The sequence below is a fragment of the Bos indicus genome, chromosome 19 (assembly GCF_029378745.1).
Source record: "Bos indicus isolate NIAB-ARS_2022 breed Sahiwal x Tharparkar chromosome 19, NIAB-ARS_B.indTharparkar_mat_pri_1.0, whole genome shotgun sequence".
Classification (NCBI taxonomy): Eukaryota; Metazoa; Chordata; class Mammalia; order Artiodactyla; family Bovidae; genus Bos; species Bos indicus.
This window is the reverse complement of record NC_091778.1, coordinates 51,385,413-51,404,613: the sequence shown is the minus strand read 5'-3', so window position 1 is coordinate 51,404,613 and position 19,201 is coordinate 51,385,413. Positions and strand designations below refer to the sequence as shown.

General features: G+C 51.7%; 1 protein-coding gene across 1 annotated transcript; it reads left to right on the top strand.

Moving 5' to 3' along the window:
- Positions 1-216: 216 nt before the first annotated feature.
- On the top strand, positions 217-18,241 carry NARF (nuclear prelamin A recognition factor). The gene is made up of 11 exons (XM_019981080.2): positions 217-370; positions 1,293-1,373; positions 4,253-4,396; positions 6,752-6,884; positions 9,234-9,368; positions 13,203-13,321; positions 13,888-14,017; positions 14,197-14,260; positions 15,106-15,243; positions 15,520-15,677; positions 16,563-18,241. Exons 1-11 carry the CDS (start codon positions 344-346, stop codon positions 16,802-16,804), a joined length of 1,371 nt encoding a protein of 456 aa, XP_019836639.1. The 5' UTR covers positions 217-343; the 3' UTR covers positions 16,805-18,241.
- Positions 18,242-19,201: the final 960 nt, after the last annotated feature.

Here is a 19,201-nt window from a genome sequence, read left to right as displayed (position 1 = left end):
CACGCCGCGGAAACCTTCGGCCACGGCCTCCGCAAGGTCCCGACGGGGCGGGCCAAGCTCCGCCCCTGCGCGCTCCGACTGGCTCTAGGTCCCGATTTGCCCCTTTCCCGCGTTGTCATTGGCCTAGGCAGAGCCCAGTGGCGTGGAGCCGCACCGCTCTCTCCGCGCTCCTATTGGTTCAGGGTTGTAGCGCATCCGCTCCCAGAGCTTTTATTGGTCGAGCCGAGCCACTAGGGGTAGGGCAGCTCTGGAGCGACGACAACAAAGGGCGGCAGGCGGCGGTGACCGCGTCTCCCGGTGCTCTCCTCAGGCTGCGCACCCGGACCTGCCCGCCTGGCTCCAGATGAAGTGTGAGCACTGCACGCGGAAGGTGGGCTCCACGCTTTTGGTCCGGGGCCGGGCTGGGGGCAGGGCCCGGGGCGCGGAGGAGCCTGAGCTCGCGGAGCCCGGAGCCTTGGGGGTGTCAGGAGCTTGGCAGCTCCAAGCGCCTCTGCCTCCCTGTCAGAACCTCTGGGCGCTGGCCCGCAGCTCGACTTTTCCGGGGGTGGAGGCGGCTGAGGGTGGGCCACCAACGCGTCCGGTTCCTGTTCCCGTGTCCTGGAGGCGGCAGTAATGTCGGGGCGCAGATACAGCCTTTCAAAGTACCTTAGAAGCCAAAAGCCGCGAGAAAAGCCTACCAACATCAGCGACCAGTCCACAGTCGTTGCAGACACCGTCCTTGGTGTGAATGAGGGACACGGTGATCAAAAGTGATTTTAGGGGATTTTATGCCACCTAAAAACTTTCGTGTTTGACAGCAACGAAAACGATACAGAAGTGCAAGAAGGAAACGGGCTGGGCCTCCTGCCACCTGAGTAACCATAGTAACTGTGATAGCCTTATCCACTTGTTTCTACGCTGTAATGCACAGGGAGTTGTCTGTTGGTTTTTTTCAAAATTCGATCCTATCATATTGTTCCATCACTTGCTCTTTCTCTCACTTAATGTTATGCAAGAGATACATTTTCTGAGCAATACACACAAGTCCTAATTTGTTGTATTCTAAATATACACGCGTCCAGGTGGTCGGGCACCAATTTACCTGTCATGAGAGACCACATTGCTTCTAGTTTTCATTTCCTGCGAACCGTGCAGATACAGAGATGTGTATGGGTGTGTTTGTGTGCCCACAATTATAAGTGCTTCTATTTCTGTAGAAAAGATTTCTAGATATGAAATTAATTCATCAGGTAGTATATACAGTTTTCTTAGATTAAAAGTTGTTCTTTTATATGTGCCTTTGCCTTTTCAAGGAATGTAGTAAAAAAACAAAAACCGATGACCAAGAGAATGCATCAGTCGATGTACCAAATCCAGCCCAGGAGAATGGAGAGGCAAGTAGTTTTTCAGTTTTTGTGTCAACCTGCAGTAAACAGCTGCTGCTGTTTTTCTCCTCTTTGGGGGCTCATGTCACCAGGTACATCTTTGCTTCAAGAAAAAAAATAAGAAATGAAGGGGCCAAAAAACCCCTGCTAGGGGCCAAACATGCGGGTTAGTCAGTTGGAGGCACACGATCTTCAAGGTAAGAACATTTTCTTCTCAGAGTACACCAAGCCAAAGCATACCATGTTAGGAACAAGGCAAAATGTCATCCTTGGCTGTTTTTTTAGAAATAGTTTTGTAACATTTAAACCTCTGGTTTTCTGGGGTTTTTTTTTTTTTTTAAGTGAAAAGACAGGGCTTTAGGTAGGATTTTATAAAATAATTTGGATTTCATGATTCTGTAAGTTTTATTTTTCTACTGGTTTCTTCTCTAAGTTCTTGAGTTTTTAAGTTTTTCTTAGCTAGTAGCGATGGTTTACATTTATTGGATACATACTCTGAGCTAGGCAGTCGAGAAAGTGCTTTGTACATGTGATCTCATGCCGTGCCTAGAATGAGCATTTCAGGTAAGCCCTACAGTTGTCTCCACTTTACAGAGGGGGACGCAGTGCTGGGAGGTTAAGGTTCCTTCTTCCCTTAAAAAGTTCTGGTCCCAGTTTTAGAAAGGGAGAATTGGCAACATTGGAGAAGCAAGCAGCAGGTGTCCTCTTTAGTCTAGTGGTTCCCAATACAACATTGAGTCAGACAGGCATTGGTCTGGTCCTCTTGTGTACCAGCTCTGCTCTGTGCTCTGGTGAATGTAGGGCTTAGTGAGCAGTAGGGGATAAGACAAGCACCCGGGACACTGAGGCAGAAGAGAGGCAGGGAGCACCGAGGGCTCTGCAGCCTCAGAGCAGCTGGCCCGGGGCCTCCCATGCCTGCACTCTGTCCGCACTACCTTGGACAGACATCTCACCCTGGGAGCCCCAGTTTCCTTATCAGTGACATGGGGAGTTGGGTTACTTCTCTCCGAGGGCCATGGTGGCCAGGAGATAATGTGTGTACATAGCTTCAGTGGGCATCCCTCCAGCACAGTGGGCGGACTCCCTGACAGGATGAACAGGTCAGGAAGGTGACTACTGGAGTGGGCCCTGAGGGTGATGAGACCTGAAGGTGGTGGGTGTGGGAATAGGGTGAAGGCGCACCAGGCACGGGAAGGTGTGAAAGGTAAGGAGACAGATCGGGCACATGTCTTAGGGCTGGTGGCTTAAGCTGGCTAGAGTCGGGGAAGAATAGGAAGGAAGCTACTTGGGAGGCCAAGGGTGGTGGGCCTGTATGGGCCAGCCAGAGTGGCGGAAGCAGGAAAGGGGGAGCAGCACAGGGAGCAGAGTGCAGTTTGAGCTGCATGGACACTGCAGGATGTCAGACTGGATATTGGGAGGGAGAGAATTTCCTAGAGGCAGAGATTGGAGGGGTTGAGTGGGGGCCTGATAACTGCTCTGAGAAGTGTGGCTAATTGGAGAGAAGGAGAGATGGACAGGCTTCTGCAGAAAATGCCCACGATTAGAACAGAACAAGAGAAAGGAAGGACTGTGACAGGCGGGAAGGAACCAGACCTGGCCCATGAGGGTCTCTAGGAGGATGAGCATGGGGTGTGGCTAGCAGGCCGAGAGGAAGCCCTGCTTCCCCTGGCAGCTCAGAGTGTTGTCCTGGGCACCTCTACAGGGCCAGCGGAGGCAGAACTCTCAGTGCAGCTCAACAGCGTGTATTAGACGCCGGCTGTGTGCCAGGGCACGTGCTTCAGACCCTTGGAGCAGCCGCTCTGGCCCCACCTCAGGGCTTGTTAGAAGGGCAGACTCTTGTCTCCCATCCATACCTCATGAATTAGCATCTACAGCATAACAAGGTCCCAGAGTGAGCACTGCACAGTGACACAGGCCCCTGGGGAGGAGGGAGGTGGCAGCATGCATTCCTGTTCGGCACTGCTGTGGACAGGAGGGCCAGCCTACCGCCCGAGTCCTCGCTTACCAAATCGTGTTTGAAAGAGCAATGTACAGCAACCGTCAGATTTCATTAATTTGTTGCGATGGCTCTAACGGGCTTCAGAATATTCGTATGTTCATCCACCACATATTTATCAAGCGCCTTCTGTATACAGGGGATGTCAGAGAACAGAAGGGCATGAGACAAGGTTCCTCCCTCAGAGCTTGTGTTTCAGGGAAAAGAGCCACCACATAGGTGCCAGGGGGTGCTCAGAGCTGTTCTGGCAGGTGTCCATGAGGGTCTGAGGGTGAACCAGGCTCTCTAGGGAGCGTTTCCCTCAGGGAGACTCAGGGCAAGGAGGGCCAGGGTGACTGGAAGTTAGAGTGGGGAGAGTGATGGGGAAGGGGACCTCCAGCAGCATGGTGTGGCTTGTCTTCTGGTGGACCTCAGCCCAGGGGAGTGGGCTGCAGGGAGCGAGGGCGCAGGTGCAGTCAGGGGAAGACAAAGCAGCCGAGGGTTGTCATCTTGGTGTCCAGGGGAACAGAGTCACTGAGATGTGAGTTTGAATGTTCCAACTCAGACTTGGATGACGTGACAACCCTGATGCCCACAGGTCAGCACTGAGCTATGCCAGTTCTAAGCCTGTCAGGGAGGCTTCTGAGGAGAGTCCAAGGACTAAGCGAGCTCATCGGGGAGTACAGAGCAGGCCCACGCAGGAGCCCCCAGAGGCAGCAGGGAGGGCTGTGGGGGCAGGAGAAGCTGCATTTGATGGTGCCGGTCCACTCCCCACACATTGCCATCTGTGGGACCCTCAGAGAATTTGTGGCAGTTTTCTGTATTATGCGTGTGCTGTTACTTTCCCTCAAGAAGCCAGTATTAAAGAGTTCTGTTAAAGAATCAGACCATAACATCATCTTTTCTTTCACAGAAGGGAGAATTCCATAAATTGGCTGATGCCAAGATATTTCTGAGTGACTGCCTGGCCTGTGACAGCTGTGTGTCTGCGGAGGAAGGAATCCAGGTTTCCCAGCAGAACGCCAAGGACTTCTTCCAAGTTCTGAACCTTAACAAGGTATGGCATCCCGGGCGCTCACTGGCACCAGAGGTGGCTGGAGGTCAAGGTGAGGCGTGAAGCCTCTGCTGGGACTTAGGGAGCGCATCTTGGCCCTGGCTTGTGTCCCCTGTGATAGCTGACCCTCTCCACAGCCTCTCCCTGTCAACAAAACCCCACCCACAGTCACACTGCCTCACTGATGTGGGCAGCAACTGTGGCTGGCACCACCAGCCAGGCTCCCCTGGCTCGGGGGAGGCCTCCGCGTGCTTGGTCATGGGATGGCGTGGCAGCCGAGCTGCTGCTCCTCTGCCTCTGGGGCTTTCTCAGAGGTTAGGGCCACAGTCCTTCAGCCCATTCCTGCAGACCCCTATACAGATGAACTATCCGTTCCTGGGTGAAGACAGGTGAAAGGGAAAGACGGAGAGACGGAGGCAGATGAGGCTGAAAAGCGTGTCTTGGTTTGCCCTCAGTCTGACCTGGTGAGCAGCCCTCACAGCTGTTTTCCAGAAAGTGTTTGTAGGGGCTCTGAACACAGTGCTGGGTGCTCTGGCCCACGTGGCAGTGCAGGTACCACGTGAGGCCCAGGTTGCTTTCTGGGTGTACTGACTGCAAATAACAGATTTCATTCTTTCCAACCTGTATACATTTTATTTTTTCTGATGGTATGGTCTAGTACCTTTGGATCAACCTGAAATTACATTGGTGGTAAAAATAATACCACCACTATCTTGTTTCCGATTTCAGTGGGAATGCTGGTGAAGTTTTACTATTAAATAGATTTTTGCATAATCTTTTACTATTAAAGAGATGTAGATACTCACACCAATCAGCATATCAGCTATAGAAAATGGATACCCAAGTCAAACTAGACTAAAAAGGAAATGCTTAGTTATTTCATGAAACTGAAAGCTTAGGAATGGAAGAGGTTCTGAGTTTGGCTGAGTCAGTCACTCAAGGCTGCCACAGGAAAAAGCAGTTCCTATTTCTCTGCTGGCCGTGGGGCTCTGGGGTTCCTGAGCTCTGGGGCTCAGGCTGACCTCTTCGTCACAGATGAGCTCCCTCAGAGGATGTGAAATTTAAGTGAGAATGAATTGAGGGGTGAGCCCTTGAAATTCCCTGGGCAGGGTGTCAGACAGAGGGACTGGAATTGCCGAGTGTGACTGCTGAAGCTGGGGACAGACCACCCTCTGTCCTTCCCCCTTCATTAGCATTTGAAATTTATACTCTCTTTCCTGCTTCCAAATTTACATTAGGATGCTCTTGGTCACAAACCACAGAAACCGTGCCTGGCTGATTTGGGCATCATAGGAGCTTGTCAGGGAGCTGGAGGTCAGTGTATGCCAGGTTGGTGCCCTGATGGCCGTGTCGGTGTGGGCTTCCCAGGCATCACGTGAAGGTGGGAGGGGACCATCACGTGAATCCAGAGGGGACAGGCAGCCTCAGCATTGTCTCACCTGAGCTGCTAGGCAGGGGCAGGCAGACCGGACCAGACTGTCCTGTCTGTGGCCAGTCCATAGGTAGATTGCAGTGGATGGTAGCCACTGAACACTGCTGTCCAAGTTTCCACTTTTCCTAATGTGCAGGTGGTGTCTGACCTGAACACCCTCTGTCATGATAATCCTGCATCTTCTGTCTGACCCCAGGCCAGGGGATCCCACTGCTGACTTTCTAATGCCCGACATGCTCGCTCACAGTGCTCCCCAAGGTTGCATCCTGCATGTCCGTAATGAGTCAGCACGCCTCTGAACTCAATCTGTTCATATTTTTCTAGGGATTTCTTGAACTGCCAACATCTGGTTTTGGTTTCAGGGTGTTGATAGGCTGGTTTCACATTTGTTTGGTATTTATTAGAAGAATTCATAGAAGATGAGAATTATCTATGACTTAAAATTTTGCTAAAATTTACCACTAAGTGACCTGGGCATGAGGCCTCTTGTGGACAGACCTCGGGGCCCCATTTTCATGTAACTTCATTGTTATGGATCGTTTCAGTTATTTATGTACCTATAAATAATAAGTGTATTTTTATTTTTCCTTTTAAGTGTATTTATTTTATCAAGATATTTGCATTTATATGTAATATGTATATATTCAGTATTTCTGATTTAACATTGTTCTTAAAATTGACAAAATCTCTTGGGATGTCTCATTTTTCATTCTAATTTTTTTCTCCTTTTTCCTCAATTGTGCTTGCCAGTATCCTGTGTATTTTATTAGTCTTTCAGACTAATTCAGACTAATTTCAGACTAATTCAGACTAATTCTTTCAGATTGGGCATCTGTTACACTCTGTTGTAGACTTTTCATACAAGTATCTTACTTTCACTCCCTTGTCATCACCACATACACGGTGTTCCTCTCTGTTTCTCCTAGAAATGTGATACCTCGGAGCACAAGGTGCTGGCAGTGTCCCTGTGTCCTCAGTCTTTGCCTTATTTTGCTGCTAAATTCAGCCTCAGTGTGACTGATGCATCCAGAAGGCTCTGTGGTTTCCTCAAAAGTCTTGGTGAGCTGCCTTTTGATATTATTTATAGCAAATAAATTTGGTATAATTCGAATTTATAACTTGAGTTTTTATCTGCCCTTTTTATCTCTAGAGTTCAGTTTTCAAGGGCACAGGATAGATTAGAACTTCCTTGAGAATCTTGTGGAACGTAAGAGGACCATGCCTCTGATCCACGCATGGTAGGCAGGTGTCACTTACCCCCTTGCCATGCAGATGGGTGTTGTCTTACGGCCGGCGCTGGCCCCTCTGGGGACAGCAAATGACCGTCTTAGGGCACGTAGCTGGGGACACCTGGGACCCACACTTGCCCAGCAGTGTCGAGTTGCTCGGCTCACAGGGGTTACAGTTATCTGATGGAGGATCACGTCTGCCGTGACTGGCGTCTGATTTCCCAGGAAGCTCTCTGAAGAGCAGAGCAGGAAGGGAATGGACTGTGTCCCTTGTGTGAAGAGTGAAAGCTAGTCATTTCAGTACCTGAGGACGCAAATGTGAATGAGTACTAGAGTAACACTGCCTCATAAAGAGCTGTAAGGTTGCTTCTGTCTAGTCTGTCACGTCACACTCTAACTTCCCCCCCACATTAAAGTGTCCTGCAGGGAGGCTCTGAAGAGGAAAACTTGAGCTGTTTGCCAAGTAAGAGTTTTAGTTGTTCCTCAATGGCTTTTTAAAGATGTAAATACATGGGGTTAGCAGTAAAATGACCCGTAGACTAAACGTCCTCGCAGCAGCCTGCCTGCCTCGCTGCTGCATGTTGCCTTCTGTGCAGAGCTATTTCTTGGTGCACGGCATGCCACAACCAGCACTACAGCCGCAGCTGCAGACGAGGACTCCCTAAGTCAGCCTTCACGCTTCTAATCTTAAAAGCCTAAGCTTAGCTGAGTTTTACCAAAGATCAAAGTTTTAAAATGCTCTGCCTTCTCATAGTGAAAGGCCCTATTTTGGAGGGGGGAGATTTTTTTTTTAATAGTTGGATGTTATATGTTAATAAAATATATCCACAGTGAAACTGACTTTTTTTAAGGTAACTCTTTAACTTGATATAATATTTCTTTTTAAGAATAACTGGCTGCTCTTAAGGTTTAGACTGGTTGCAGATATTAAAACTATTTGCTCTATTTACTGTAATTATTTAAAGCATATTTTTTTGTCTGAGGCTTATTTTCCAATATTAAGAACTCATTTGTAGCAACATAAATGAACTTGGTGGGTATGATACCACCATATGAAATGAGTCAGACAGAGAAAGACAAATACTGTATGATATCTGTTACAAGTAGAATCTAAAGAAAAATACAACAAGCTTGTGAGTATAACAAAACGGACAAAGACAGATGTAGAGTACAAACTAGTGGTTACCAGTGGGCAGAGTGGAGGGGCGTGACAGAGGTGGTGGATTAAGAGGTACAAGCTTTTAGGTATAAAATAAGCTACAGGGATATATTGTACAACACAGGGAATATAGCAAAAAAAAAAAAAAAATTGGGGGGGCCGCGCCATGAGACCTGCAGGATCTTATTCCCTGACAAGGGATCACAGCTGGGCAGCAGCAGTGAAAGCGCCAAGCCCTAACCACTGGACAACCAGGGAACGCCCTATAGCAAATATTTTATAATAACTATAAATGCAGCGTAACTTTGAAAAATTGTGAACCACTGCTTTGCCCATCTGTACCTTATACTGTATATCAACTGTAGTTTAAAAATAAAGAAGCATACATTTATCAAGAAAAAGACAAGTTAGAAATTTCCCTCGTGGTCCAGTGGTTACAAATCCGCCTTGCAGTGCAGGGGACTCAGGAGCGATCCCTGGGCAGGGAACTGAGACCACATGTGCCTCAGAGTAATTAAGCCCGTGCGTGCAACTGCTGAAGCCCATGCATGTGCCCTGGAGCCCTCGGTCAGCAACTACTGAGCTGGTGCAGCACAACTAGTGAAAAAGAAAGAGAAGTTAGAACTCAACATAGTAATTAATCAAGACCATTGTAAAGCTATGCTCAGCCAGTGTCCTCATTTATTTATTTTAGAGCTATCAAAGACTGTTACAGACTGGAGTTTAATTTAGCCAGTGAATTGGAAGAATGATACCCTGTAAAATTACATTAATTTATGTATGGAATATGGCAAGGTGTCTGTAAATATAGATGTAAAGGGAAAAGAAGAAACAGGAGAATATATGCTTTATTGTGAAAAGTGATACGTGCTGTTGTTTGAGAGAGCAAAGGGCATCGTCCTGCACTTGGGCATCTAGCTATGTCTGTGGAGTCTGCCTTTTCAGTTTGTCTTCGAGGCGAACTGAGGGTCGATCTCACATTCTGTGATGTGGAGCCCAACACGCCTCTCTTCCCCACAGGGGTGCATTATGTCTTTGATACAACGATCGCTGCAGATTTCAGCATCCTGGAGAGTCAGAAAGAGTTTGTGCGTCGATTCCGCCAGCACAATGAGGAAGAGCCTGCGTTACCCATGCTGACCTCTGCCTGTCCTGGTGAGCATGGGGCTGCTGCTGGGTCTGCAGGGGCCTGATGCACCTTTTCTCGTCAGTCTGAGTCTGGGGGCAGGCCTGGGCAATGGGTGAGGTCAGGGGCAGCGGGTCTTGGAGAGGAGTTTGGGCCTTGAGTAGTTTTATGTTGACCAACATATTTATTAATTCTGGGTGATTTAGTGGGGAGACCTGACAGCTGAGTATTAATTGCTTACCTTCATTTATGCATATTTCTGAGACAAACATATCATATGTTAAAGGAGAATAAATCTCTTTTCAAAGTATGATGTGTTTCACACATCCAAACAATTATAGGTAATATGGTGAACACCCATGGATCCTTTACCAGCTTAAATAGAAATTACATAATAAAAAGTATTACTTTACATTAATACTAGATTCTGTCTTGGAACACTTTTTAAACAAATCTTTAATTATTATATAGAGCCTGATATCTGAGGTACAGAAATTTTATCACAGGTTTTTTAATTCTGAAAAAATAGAAGGTTTTGGAATAAGAAAATTCTAAAGATGATAAGGAAAGGAAGGCTGTGCTATACTGGTAAGTAACATTTAGTGAAAAATTATTTCTAAATCAATCAGGTCTATGAGAGTTGTGGTCTACTTAATCTTGGGGTTTTGTTCACATTTCCATTCTCAGTTTATCCCTCCCGGTTCCAGATTTTTCTAGCATTTTATATGTCACTCATCAGTCATTGGGATTATGAGTTAGTAAGATGGAATGTTGATATATGGTTGCTTAGAATTTGGAAATACTTTCCATCCACTTGTAAAACCATGGAGAGGAAACTTGCCATCTGTCTAAGAAGCACGTGGATCGACTCATTAACTGAGCATGTTTTTCAGTGGCCCACAGGCTGGCAGGAGGTGCTCAGCATCAGGTGGGGCTTATCCTTCTGGAAAGATAAGCCCCAGGGGGATGCTCCCACTTCTCCAGGCATGTCAGGCAGTGACTGTATCAGGGTCTACGCAGAAACTGACTAAAAGCACACTTTGCTGGGCCATGGTGTCCACCTTTGTGTTTATGTCCTTGTAGGTGTTTGCACAGCTGCTGAGGAGTAGGTTTGCACAGCGGAGGCCTCGGGGAACCACCCAGCTCCCTAGAGGCCTTGCAGTGGTACCCCTGCCTCTGGGGTCCCAGCACCGGCTCCTTGCAGGGCTCTTACTCAATGGCACACACAGCTGGTCACTGTGGCTCAGTCCCACCCACCCAAGAAAGAGGCAGCATAAAATGACCCAAGCTCAGCCTGTGCCCCCAGAGCAGTGGTTCCAGAATTCCCATCCACCTTCCAGTCAGCAGGATCACAGGGATTCCTGTGCTGTCCTGACACCACCCCAGCAGATAGTGATGGATCCCTTACGTGGGCAGCCCTGTTGGATGGCGCCTAAACGGAAGCCTCCACTCCTGGCAGGAACTAGCACCGCTGATGTGGGTAGTAGACAGGTGGTGGATTCTTGTGGAAAGCACGAGCCGCTCTGTCCAAGGAGTGAGGGCAGCGCTGGCGGAGACCTGGGCCACCTGCTGCTGCTGCACACCAGCTGTCCCTGCTCCACCAGCCTGGCATTCGCTGCTTTCAGTGGCCTCCTTGAGCTCTTCAGGGCTCTCAGATGATTAGGCTTTCTCCTCCAGGAACTCTTTGTAGCTAAGCCAGTCGAAGCTGTAGCTGTTCAGGCTTATGCCCCCTCTCAAATTCAGGGAGATGAGGTGAGATCTGCTTCGAAACTAACCCTTTTCTAGGATTTGGCCCTGACGTTTTGCTTTCCTATGACAGCTTAGAGAAATTAAAGCAGCATCAAGGTCGGATGATCTGACCTGGTGCAGAATCGGGCTGTTGATGGCCCTGGACTGACTCACTAGCTTCCGCACGCAGGATCCCTGTGCTTCCTCAGACTGCTTGGAGGGCAGCGCATCCTGGCTTTGACAGGGACATCTGGGTGGGCCCTTGCTGCCCACAAGCCGATGGAGTGCCACCTCGCCAGCGCACCTTTGCCTGGTGGGGGTGGGTGGGCGAGGGCGTATTGAGCTGCTCAGCTGTGGACGTGCTCAAGGGCTTTGGGCTTTGTGAGAACCTACCAGGAGCACTCATTGAACTGGAGTGTGGGAAGTAATTTCTCCAATCCAGCAGGGAGAATAGAGAGTGGGCACCTTGTGCCAGGCACTTCTTGGAGCAGGTTTCTTCTCTGCCTTCAGAGAGGGTTTCTGAGAAAAGGTGGCTGGACTGACAGAGCAGGACAAGGGTACCCTGTCCACGCTATGCTGCCACAAAGCTGGACGGCCAGCAGGGCTGACCAGGCCCCAGGCTGGTGCCAGTAGCAAGTTCTGATCAGGGGTACCAGAGCGCTTGCCACTCTGGTCTCGTGCCAGTGCTGTGGATCCTGTGACCTGGTTCTTCCTCCTCATCCCTGTTTGGTCCTCTTTGCTTGCAAGCTAGGAGGTCCCCCAGGGCCCTTGCCACTACCAGCCTGTGTTCTGCCTGATATTGTGCCAGGCCTTCACGGCACACAGCCTGCAGCTGGGGTCTGCCTGAGAGCCGAGTGTGCAGGCACGGGCACTGGCACCAAGACCAGGGTGCACAGGGGCCTTACAAAGCCAGACCTGTGGTGGGAATGGCCTTGGGCCCCCAAGTGCTCCATGGCCTTTGATAGTTTTCCTTTTTCCTTTTATTTATTTATTTTGGCCATCCCATGCAGTTCCCTGTCCAGGGATTGAACCCAGGGCCCTGACAGTCAGAGCAGTGAGCTCTAACCACTGGACAGCGGGAGAATTGCCTAGTTTTCTGTTTTAACATGAACCATTCCATGCACACGTGCAGAGGCTGGGAACGAGGGGAGCCATCCTCCAGCAGCATCTCTCTGTGGGGCTTCTGCTGGTGACAGTGGACATTCCCTGCGTGTACTCAGGCCGGCAAGCGGGTGATAGCTGTGGTTTGAGTTCAGATGAGATTGTCTGGCTGGTGCCTGCTGCTCCACCCTACAGGAGTGGGCATGGGGAGGTGGGCTGCCCTGGGGATCTGGTGGGCAGCGTGCCTCCAGGTTTGTTCACCATCCCCACCCTTCTCATGAAGCTGTGGTGTACGTGCCAGTCTGTCACCAGACACTCTCATTACCTCACCCAGCGGGAGAAGGGGGCGAGCTGTAGCCCCTGCAGGTTGAGCTGCTGGCTCGGTGGTCCACTGGCCTCTCCATCCTGCGTCCCCTCTGGGACCCATGGCAGCAGTGGTGCACTCAGAGGGCATGGTGGGAGTCAGCAGCTCAGGGGAAATGCCCAGGACCACGCTGGGCATGCCGTGGGCACACTGCAGGTTGTGCTGTTCATTGTGTTGCTTGAGGGGGTGTGGGTTTCTCGTATTTCATTGTCCTAAAAGTGGGAAGTTACTGGGTGGTTAAATTCCAATAGATGAGTGACGCTTGGTGGGCCTGGTGGCTGTTGGCCCCTGTCTGAGCTGTGGCTGTCCATCCCGGCTGTGAGAGCAGCTCAGCAGCTGGCAGGGTGGATCTGGAGCCAAGCTGCCCAGGACAGTGCCTCGTAGCTGCTCCTCCAAGCTTGTTCTCAATTTTGGGGAGCCTGCTACCCCCGCTCCTGCCTTTCTCCTGCTCTGTCCTCTCTGATCTGGGGCCGAGGGAGGCACCCATCCCGGGCACCCTCCAGTCTTGTGACACATGCCCCTGGGGTTCCCATGGCCAAGCCTCTGAAGAGAGGCGGTTTGGTGGAGGGAGCCTGTCATGCACACCTGGGGCGGCCGGAAGACGAGATGTCCCGGCTGTACTCCGGTGGGGCAGCCGTGAGGAGCTGACATGGACCCCTTCCCACCTCAGGCTGGGTCCGCTATGCTGAGCGGGTGCTGGGTCATCCCGTCACCCCCCACCTCTGCACTGCCAAGTCTCCCCAGCAGATCATGGGATCCCTGGTGAAGGACTACTTTGCCAGACGTCAGGTAAGCTGGCCTTTTCCCCAAGGGCAGCATTCAGGTCAGGAGACAAGCTTCCATGTGAGGACAGGTGCTGACGGAACCGAGGGCGAGCAAGGGAGGGTGGAGGAGGGTCCCCCAGGGGTGTGCACAGTGGTCTTGGGCCCAGGTCCTGATGAGTGAGGGGGGTGCCCAGACACCTAGCTCCAAGACGGTCACTCAGCTGCCGGCTCCTGGTGGTGCCAGCGATTCTGGCTCAGCCGGGACATGGAGAGGGGCAGCCTGGTTACATGGGAAGCGTCTGGAAAGTGTGGGGAAATGGCCAAGCGCTCATTTGTGGCAGCTTGTGGTCACCGTGTGTGTGATCACTGTGCACTTGGTTCAGGGGAAACAGGCGGCAGGCCTCTCCCTGAGCGTCCGGGCAGTGGGCCTGCAGCACGGCGACACCGTGGGTGGACTTGGGGGCATCGCGGCTCAGGAACGTGGTCTGGGGGGGATGGGGCTTGGACCCAGGAAAGCACCAGGCCCGTTCCGTTCTGGCTGCCTTCTCCCTTCTACACGGCCCCCATCATGGGTGTGCTCTTTCTACACAGAACCTGTCCCCAGACAAGATTTTCCATGTCATCGTGGCACCGTGCTACGACAAGAAGCTGGAGGCCCTTCAGGAAGACGTCCTCACAGCCTCTCGGGGTTCCCGGGGCACTGACTGCGTGCTGACCTCAGGTGAGGGCGCGGCCTCGGGAAAGGCTGCTGGGAGGCCGGCCGGCGCGTGTCCAGAATGAGGGCCTGACAGCCACACCCACACTGGAGACACGTGGAGCTTCCTCCTTCAGAGCAAAGCATAAAGCACACGCGTCCCCGGGGACGCTGCTGGCGTCTTAATGTCCCTTCTTTGCTTGTAGGTGAAATAGCTCAGATGATGGAGCAGAGTGACGTCTCAGTGAGAGAGGCTGCCCTGGACACGCTGTAGGTGCCTCTGCAGGGAGGGGCGCTCTTGCACCTTGGGGGCTTCCAGCATGACCTTGTGACCTCTACCAGGTTATCCCAGGACCTTCCTCCTCCATGAGGCCACCTGCTCTGCTGAGGCACGGGTGTGGTATTGCCCCTGGTGTGGCGGGCTACCTTGTCGCCCCTCTACAACCCTTGGCTCTGAAGAGAGCATGGCCAGTACCATGCTGAGTGGATGCCGTTCAGCCTGTGGTCTGGTGTGGATACCAACACCCTCCTTCCCGACATCACACCTGGGCCCCTATGGGGTGGAGGCGGCATCCCCACACAGTGGCTCCCTCAGGTCCCTTTGCCCAAGAGCAGCAGCCTGGGTTTCTGCCATCAGCGGTCGCCCCAACCACCAGCCACACTCCTGCTGCATCCTGTGCCCCAGGGCACAGACTGCATGGCAGGTCCTCCAAACAGTGATGTCAGGACCACATGTGGAAGGCGGACTGAGGTCCTTAGAACATAAGCAGCTGGTGTCCTTACGGCCAGAGCCCATGCTTGGGCCTAAGCGGACCCAACAGTCTACCCCTGGCTGGCCACAGATGGTGGCATTCTCTCTTGTGTGGCCCTCAGATGCCCAGTTCTCATGCTCCGAGTTCTGAGGTTCTCAGGGTTGAGCCTTGACACCTGTGCACTCAGAGGAGTCACTTGGGCAGCGGTGGGCATGCTTGCAGGCTTCTTGTTGGCCAGTGAACTCCAGCACAGAGGAGGTTTTTGCCCAAAGTCTAAGTACTTGTAAAGGGTTTTGCAACCTTGGATCGTAAAACTTGGAGAGTCGGATTTAACTTTTGCCCTCGCTTTTCCTGCCTGGTGAGGTTTGGCGACGTGAAGGAGGAGGAGCTGAGGCGCCACGATGGAGCCGGCTCTGACGGGTACCTGGCACACATCTTCAGACATGCGGCCAAGGAGCTGTTCAATGAGGATGTGGGGGAGGTCACCTACCGGGCCCTGAGGTGCGTGGGGCTGGGGCGGCCTCTGTCCGTCTGCCTGTGTGGTCAGCACTGCCTGTCAGGTATAAACTGTGTAATAGGACCCCCGCCCCCCACAGCCAGCTGCAGGTCTGAGGGGAGATCCTATTTATAGAGTTCACACCGGTCAAGATCGAAAGGCCTTGGATGTGTTAACTCACAGACTTAAATTTTGCTAACATCCCTAACTTAGATTGGAATAGTCCTCCGACCACAGAGGAAGGACCCCGTGGGTCATAGTTTGTATTGTTGATTTCATAGGAACAAAGATTTCCAGGAGGTCACCCTCGAGAAGAGCGGAGAGGTCCTCTTGCGCTTTGCTGCAGCTTATGGCTTTCGAAACATCCAGAACGTGGTCCTAAAGCTGAAGAAGGGCAAGTTCCCATACCACTTTGTGGAGGTTCTTGCCTGTGCTGGCGGTAAGACTCGAGAGGCCAGGCTGAGCTTGGCCCCTCTGAGCCCTGCAGGAAATGAGGGGTGAGATGTGAGGGCCAGAGGGTAGCCATTGGGTGCGGCCAAGGGGTCAGGGGAGAGAGGTTGGGAAATTTGCTGCAAGTTCTTTTAAATGAATTTTTATTTTAGAAATCACATTATCTACACGTTTGAAAATAAGTAGCACAGATGGCGCTAGTGGTAAAGAGCCCACCTGCCAGTGCAGGAGCCGTGAGAGACTCGGGTTCAATCCCTGGGTCAGGAACATCCCCCTGGAGGAGGGCATGGCACCCCACTCCAGTGTTCTTGCCTAGAGAATCCCATGGACAGAGGAACCCGGCGGGCTGCGGTCCATAGTGTCACAAAGAATTAGACATGACTGAAGCGACTTAGCACGCGTGCACATGTATAGCACTAGTATGTAGAAGGCATGTCCTTCATGCAGTCCGAGGTGTTTGGGTTTGGGTCCCGTGTGGCTCATGGGTCCCGGGCCCCCTCCCCGATGCAGCCCACGTGTGGATTCACACACTAAGGCTTTATGCAGACACCAGTGATCTAGCTGTTCATTAATACTTTCTGTGCTCTCCTGGTTTTGATGAATTCCAAGAGAAACTGGAAATCCAGATAGGCGTGCATAGCCATCCAGTTCTAAAAGGTTGCCAAGTAATTTCAGCTTTAGGTAAAAGCATTTCCTGGGTAGTATAAAGAGGAGAGAATAGGAAGCACCTGGGGTTGTGAGCCTGTGCCCGGGGTCTTGGGGCCCAGGCTTTGGCCACAAGACACTGCACACTGCCATCATTGCTCTGCTCTTCCAGAATCGTCTCCCCTTTAAGATGAAAGCAGGGGAAGAGTAAGCTCCCTGTGTTTTTCAGGATGCCTTAATGGCAGAGGCCAAGCCCAGACCGCGGACGGGCGCACAGACAAGGCCCTGCTGCAGAAGATGAAAGGCATCTACGCCGACATCCCCGTGCAGCTCCCGGAGGCCAGCACCCACGTGCAGGAGTTGTACCAGGAGTGGCTGGATGGCACCGACTCCCCCCGTGTCCAGGAAGCCCTGCATACTGCGTACCAGGGCCCAGGGCAGCCCGCTGACAGCCGAGACATCAAGTGGTGAAGATCGAGGAGACTGGGAGGCAGGCCTGTCAGCTGCCTGAGGACAGAGGAGCTACCCTGTGTGGGTATCAGAGACACCTGAAGAAAACAGCTCAGCTTTCCTTTTACCACTTTGGTTTTTCAGAATCCTCTGCTACCCCCATTTGTCAGCAGCCCCCTCCCTCAGTTCGATGTGGTGCTATCTTCGTAATATGTGTGTAATTGGAATATTTTAACAGGAGAGAAGGGTTGCCCCAATCTGAGTTTCCTTTAAGACTAAAAAATTCCAAAGAACAAGAATGGAGACAGACTACTGTCTTTTAGGCTTGAAAAAAAAATCCAAAAAGTGTCCTGTGAAGAGTTAAGACCCCAGAAGTTGTGATTCACATACCTCAGAGATTTGATGTGGAAATGACAGGAAGCAGGCAGGCCGCGGGGGTTGTGGGCCATGGTCTGTGGTCTTCCCAGTTGGCTCTTGTTTTTACAAACCACGTTTTTTATTCCTGAGAATGGTTTTGCCAGAATGTGAATAAACTGCATCCTTTTGGAGTCGGGGAGCTCATATGAATCTGGCTTTTCAGTTTCTCTAGAGAAAAAGTTCTGGCAACAGTGGGCCGTGTTTCTCACTGCCGCAGTGGCCAGATTGCAGTGGCAGCCGCCGCCTGGGACCAGCCCCTCTAACTGCGGGCCTGGCAGGCTCTGGCAGCTTATACCCCACACTCATGCTTTCACATTCAGTCTTTAGGTGAACTCACCTCGAAGCAGAGGGCGGCCTGCGAAGGGTGACAGGTGTTACACATGGAAGGATGGTAGAGGCAGCTGACCTGCTTAGGCCAAACTGGTCAGGAGTCCGCCTGCTCCATTCTTCTCTGGGTGGGATCAGACAGGTGACAGCCATCCTGTCCCCAACCTCAGATGAGGCAGCTTCTCAATGGTCTTGCCTCTCCCCGCCGCCCCCCACCCCACCATCCTCCTCACGTACTGTGGGCCAGGCTCATCCACGTGGCTCCTGATGGGACCCCTGCCCCCACCCCCCAAACCCCCGCCACCTGGCATGTAGTGCTCATGTGAGCTTGCCTTAAAGGTAAACGGAAGAGAACAGTTTTCCCATGAACAGAAAGGGCTAGCAAAGAATTGGAAATTACAGAATCACAAAACCATATCAGGGCTCATCCTGTGAAACGAAGACGTCTGTGGATAGGCCTCCAGTTGATTCTTCAAAGCACTTGAATTTTGTTAACATGGATGGTAGCAGCGTTCTTGGATTCCTCAGTGCTTATGAAGCCTGAGCTGTTAGATTTCCTTCACTGACTCTGTTGTATTGTACCTGTATACCTATTGGGGTTGAAAACTGGATATATTGTGTGAAATTGTATATTTTTTGCTTTCAACCTATGTACAATTAATTGGGTTTCTCTCCTCTGCAGTAACTGATGATGGAATAAACACTTGAGGAGTGTCTGAGTGTGGAGAGTGTGTGAACCAGACACTGACTCCCCAGTCAGGGGCCTGTGTGTGCCCTCCCTCACCAGCACCCCCAGGCGGCCTCCCTCGTGCTTTCAGAGCCAGCACAGCCCCAGAGGGCCATCTTTGCTTGAAGCCTTCTGTGGGCCGGGGATGCCAGGAGTCGTGGTGGGCTCTTCCTGCCTCAAAAGCCACCCCTTCTGGCTAAAACGAAGGCACTCCTTGGCTGGGGGACCGGGTATTCTCACATGTGGTGTCAGGTCCTACCCGCAGCTGACCTTTGGTTATGGGCGCATGGGAGGAAAGGAGGAGGAGGGTTTGTTTTCCTTCATTATAACTCAAATCATACGAGCTGTCAGGCAGCCCCACAGTCGGGCTAGGGCGGGGTGTGGGAGCTGTCTGCTAGTGAGCAGTGTGTCCTGGCGTGAGGGGGCGGGTAGACTAGGTCCAGATTTGCACCACACCCAGCAGCTGCCCTCCAGGAGTGCTGCTGCCTGAGTTCTGGTGTCATGGGCGCCTCCTGTGGGCTCTGATCCTGTTGCGTGTGTGTGTGTGTTGGCCATACTGGTAAGTAGCTGCTCTCCTGTGCCCTTGCCCTGGGCCAGTTTTCTCAGAGTCCAGATTTCTCAGCTCCATTTCTGCCTGGCCTCAGCTTGGGCCAGTTGTAGCCAGTGTACATGATGGTCCTTCACAGCTCTGCTGAAGTGAGAATTCGAGTTCATGCGCTGCTCACACACCAGTTTGCTGCTGGCCTCGGGTGTGGAGCAAGGGCACTGTCTGTCTAGAGGCTCTTAAGCTCTGCCACTGACTTAAAGGTGTTCTGTGGCCTCCCCTCCTGGCCCAAAGCTGAGCAACAGAAGCCTCTGGACACACCACCTGCAGTGAGACCTCAGGTCTTCACTTACAGTCTAATCAGATGCATTAGGCGAGGGGACTGCAGCTCAGGCAGGCAACT

Bases quoted from the DNA above. Each gene is read 5' to 3' on its own strand.
- NARF (XM_019981080.2), top strand. From the start codon at position 344: ATGAAGTGTGAGCACTGCACGCGGAAG. The intron at 1,374-4,252 runs GCAAGTAGTTTT...TTTCTTTCACAG, and splicing joins CAGCCCAGGAGAATGGAGAG to AAGGGAGAATTCCATAAATT. The intron at 14,261-15,105 runs GTAGGTGCCTCT...CTGCCTGGTGAG, and splicing joins GAGGCTGCCCTGGACACGCT to GTTTGGCGACGTGAAGGAGG.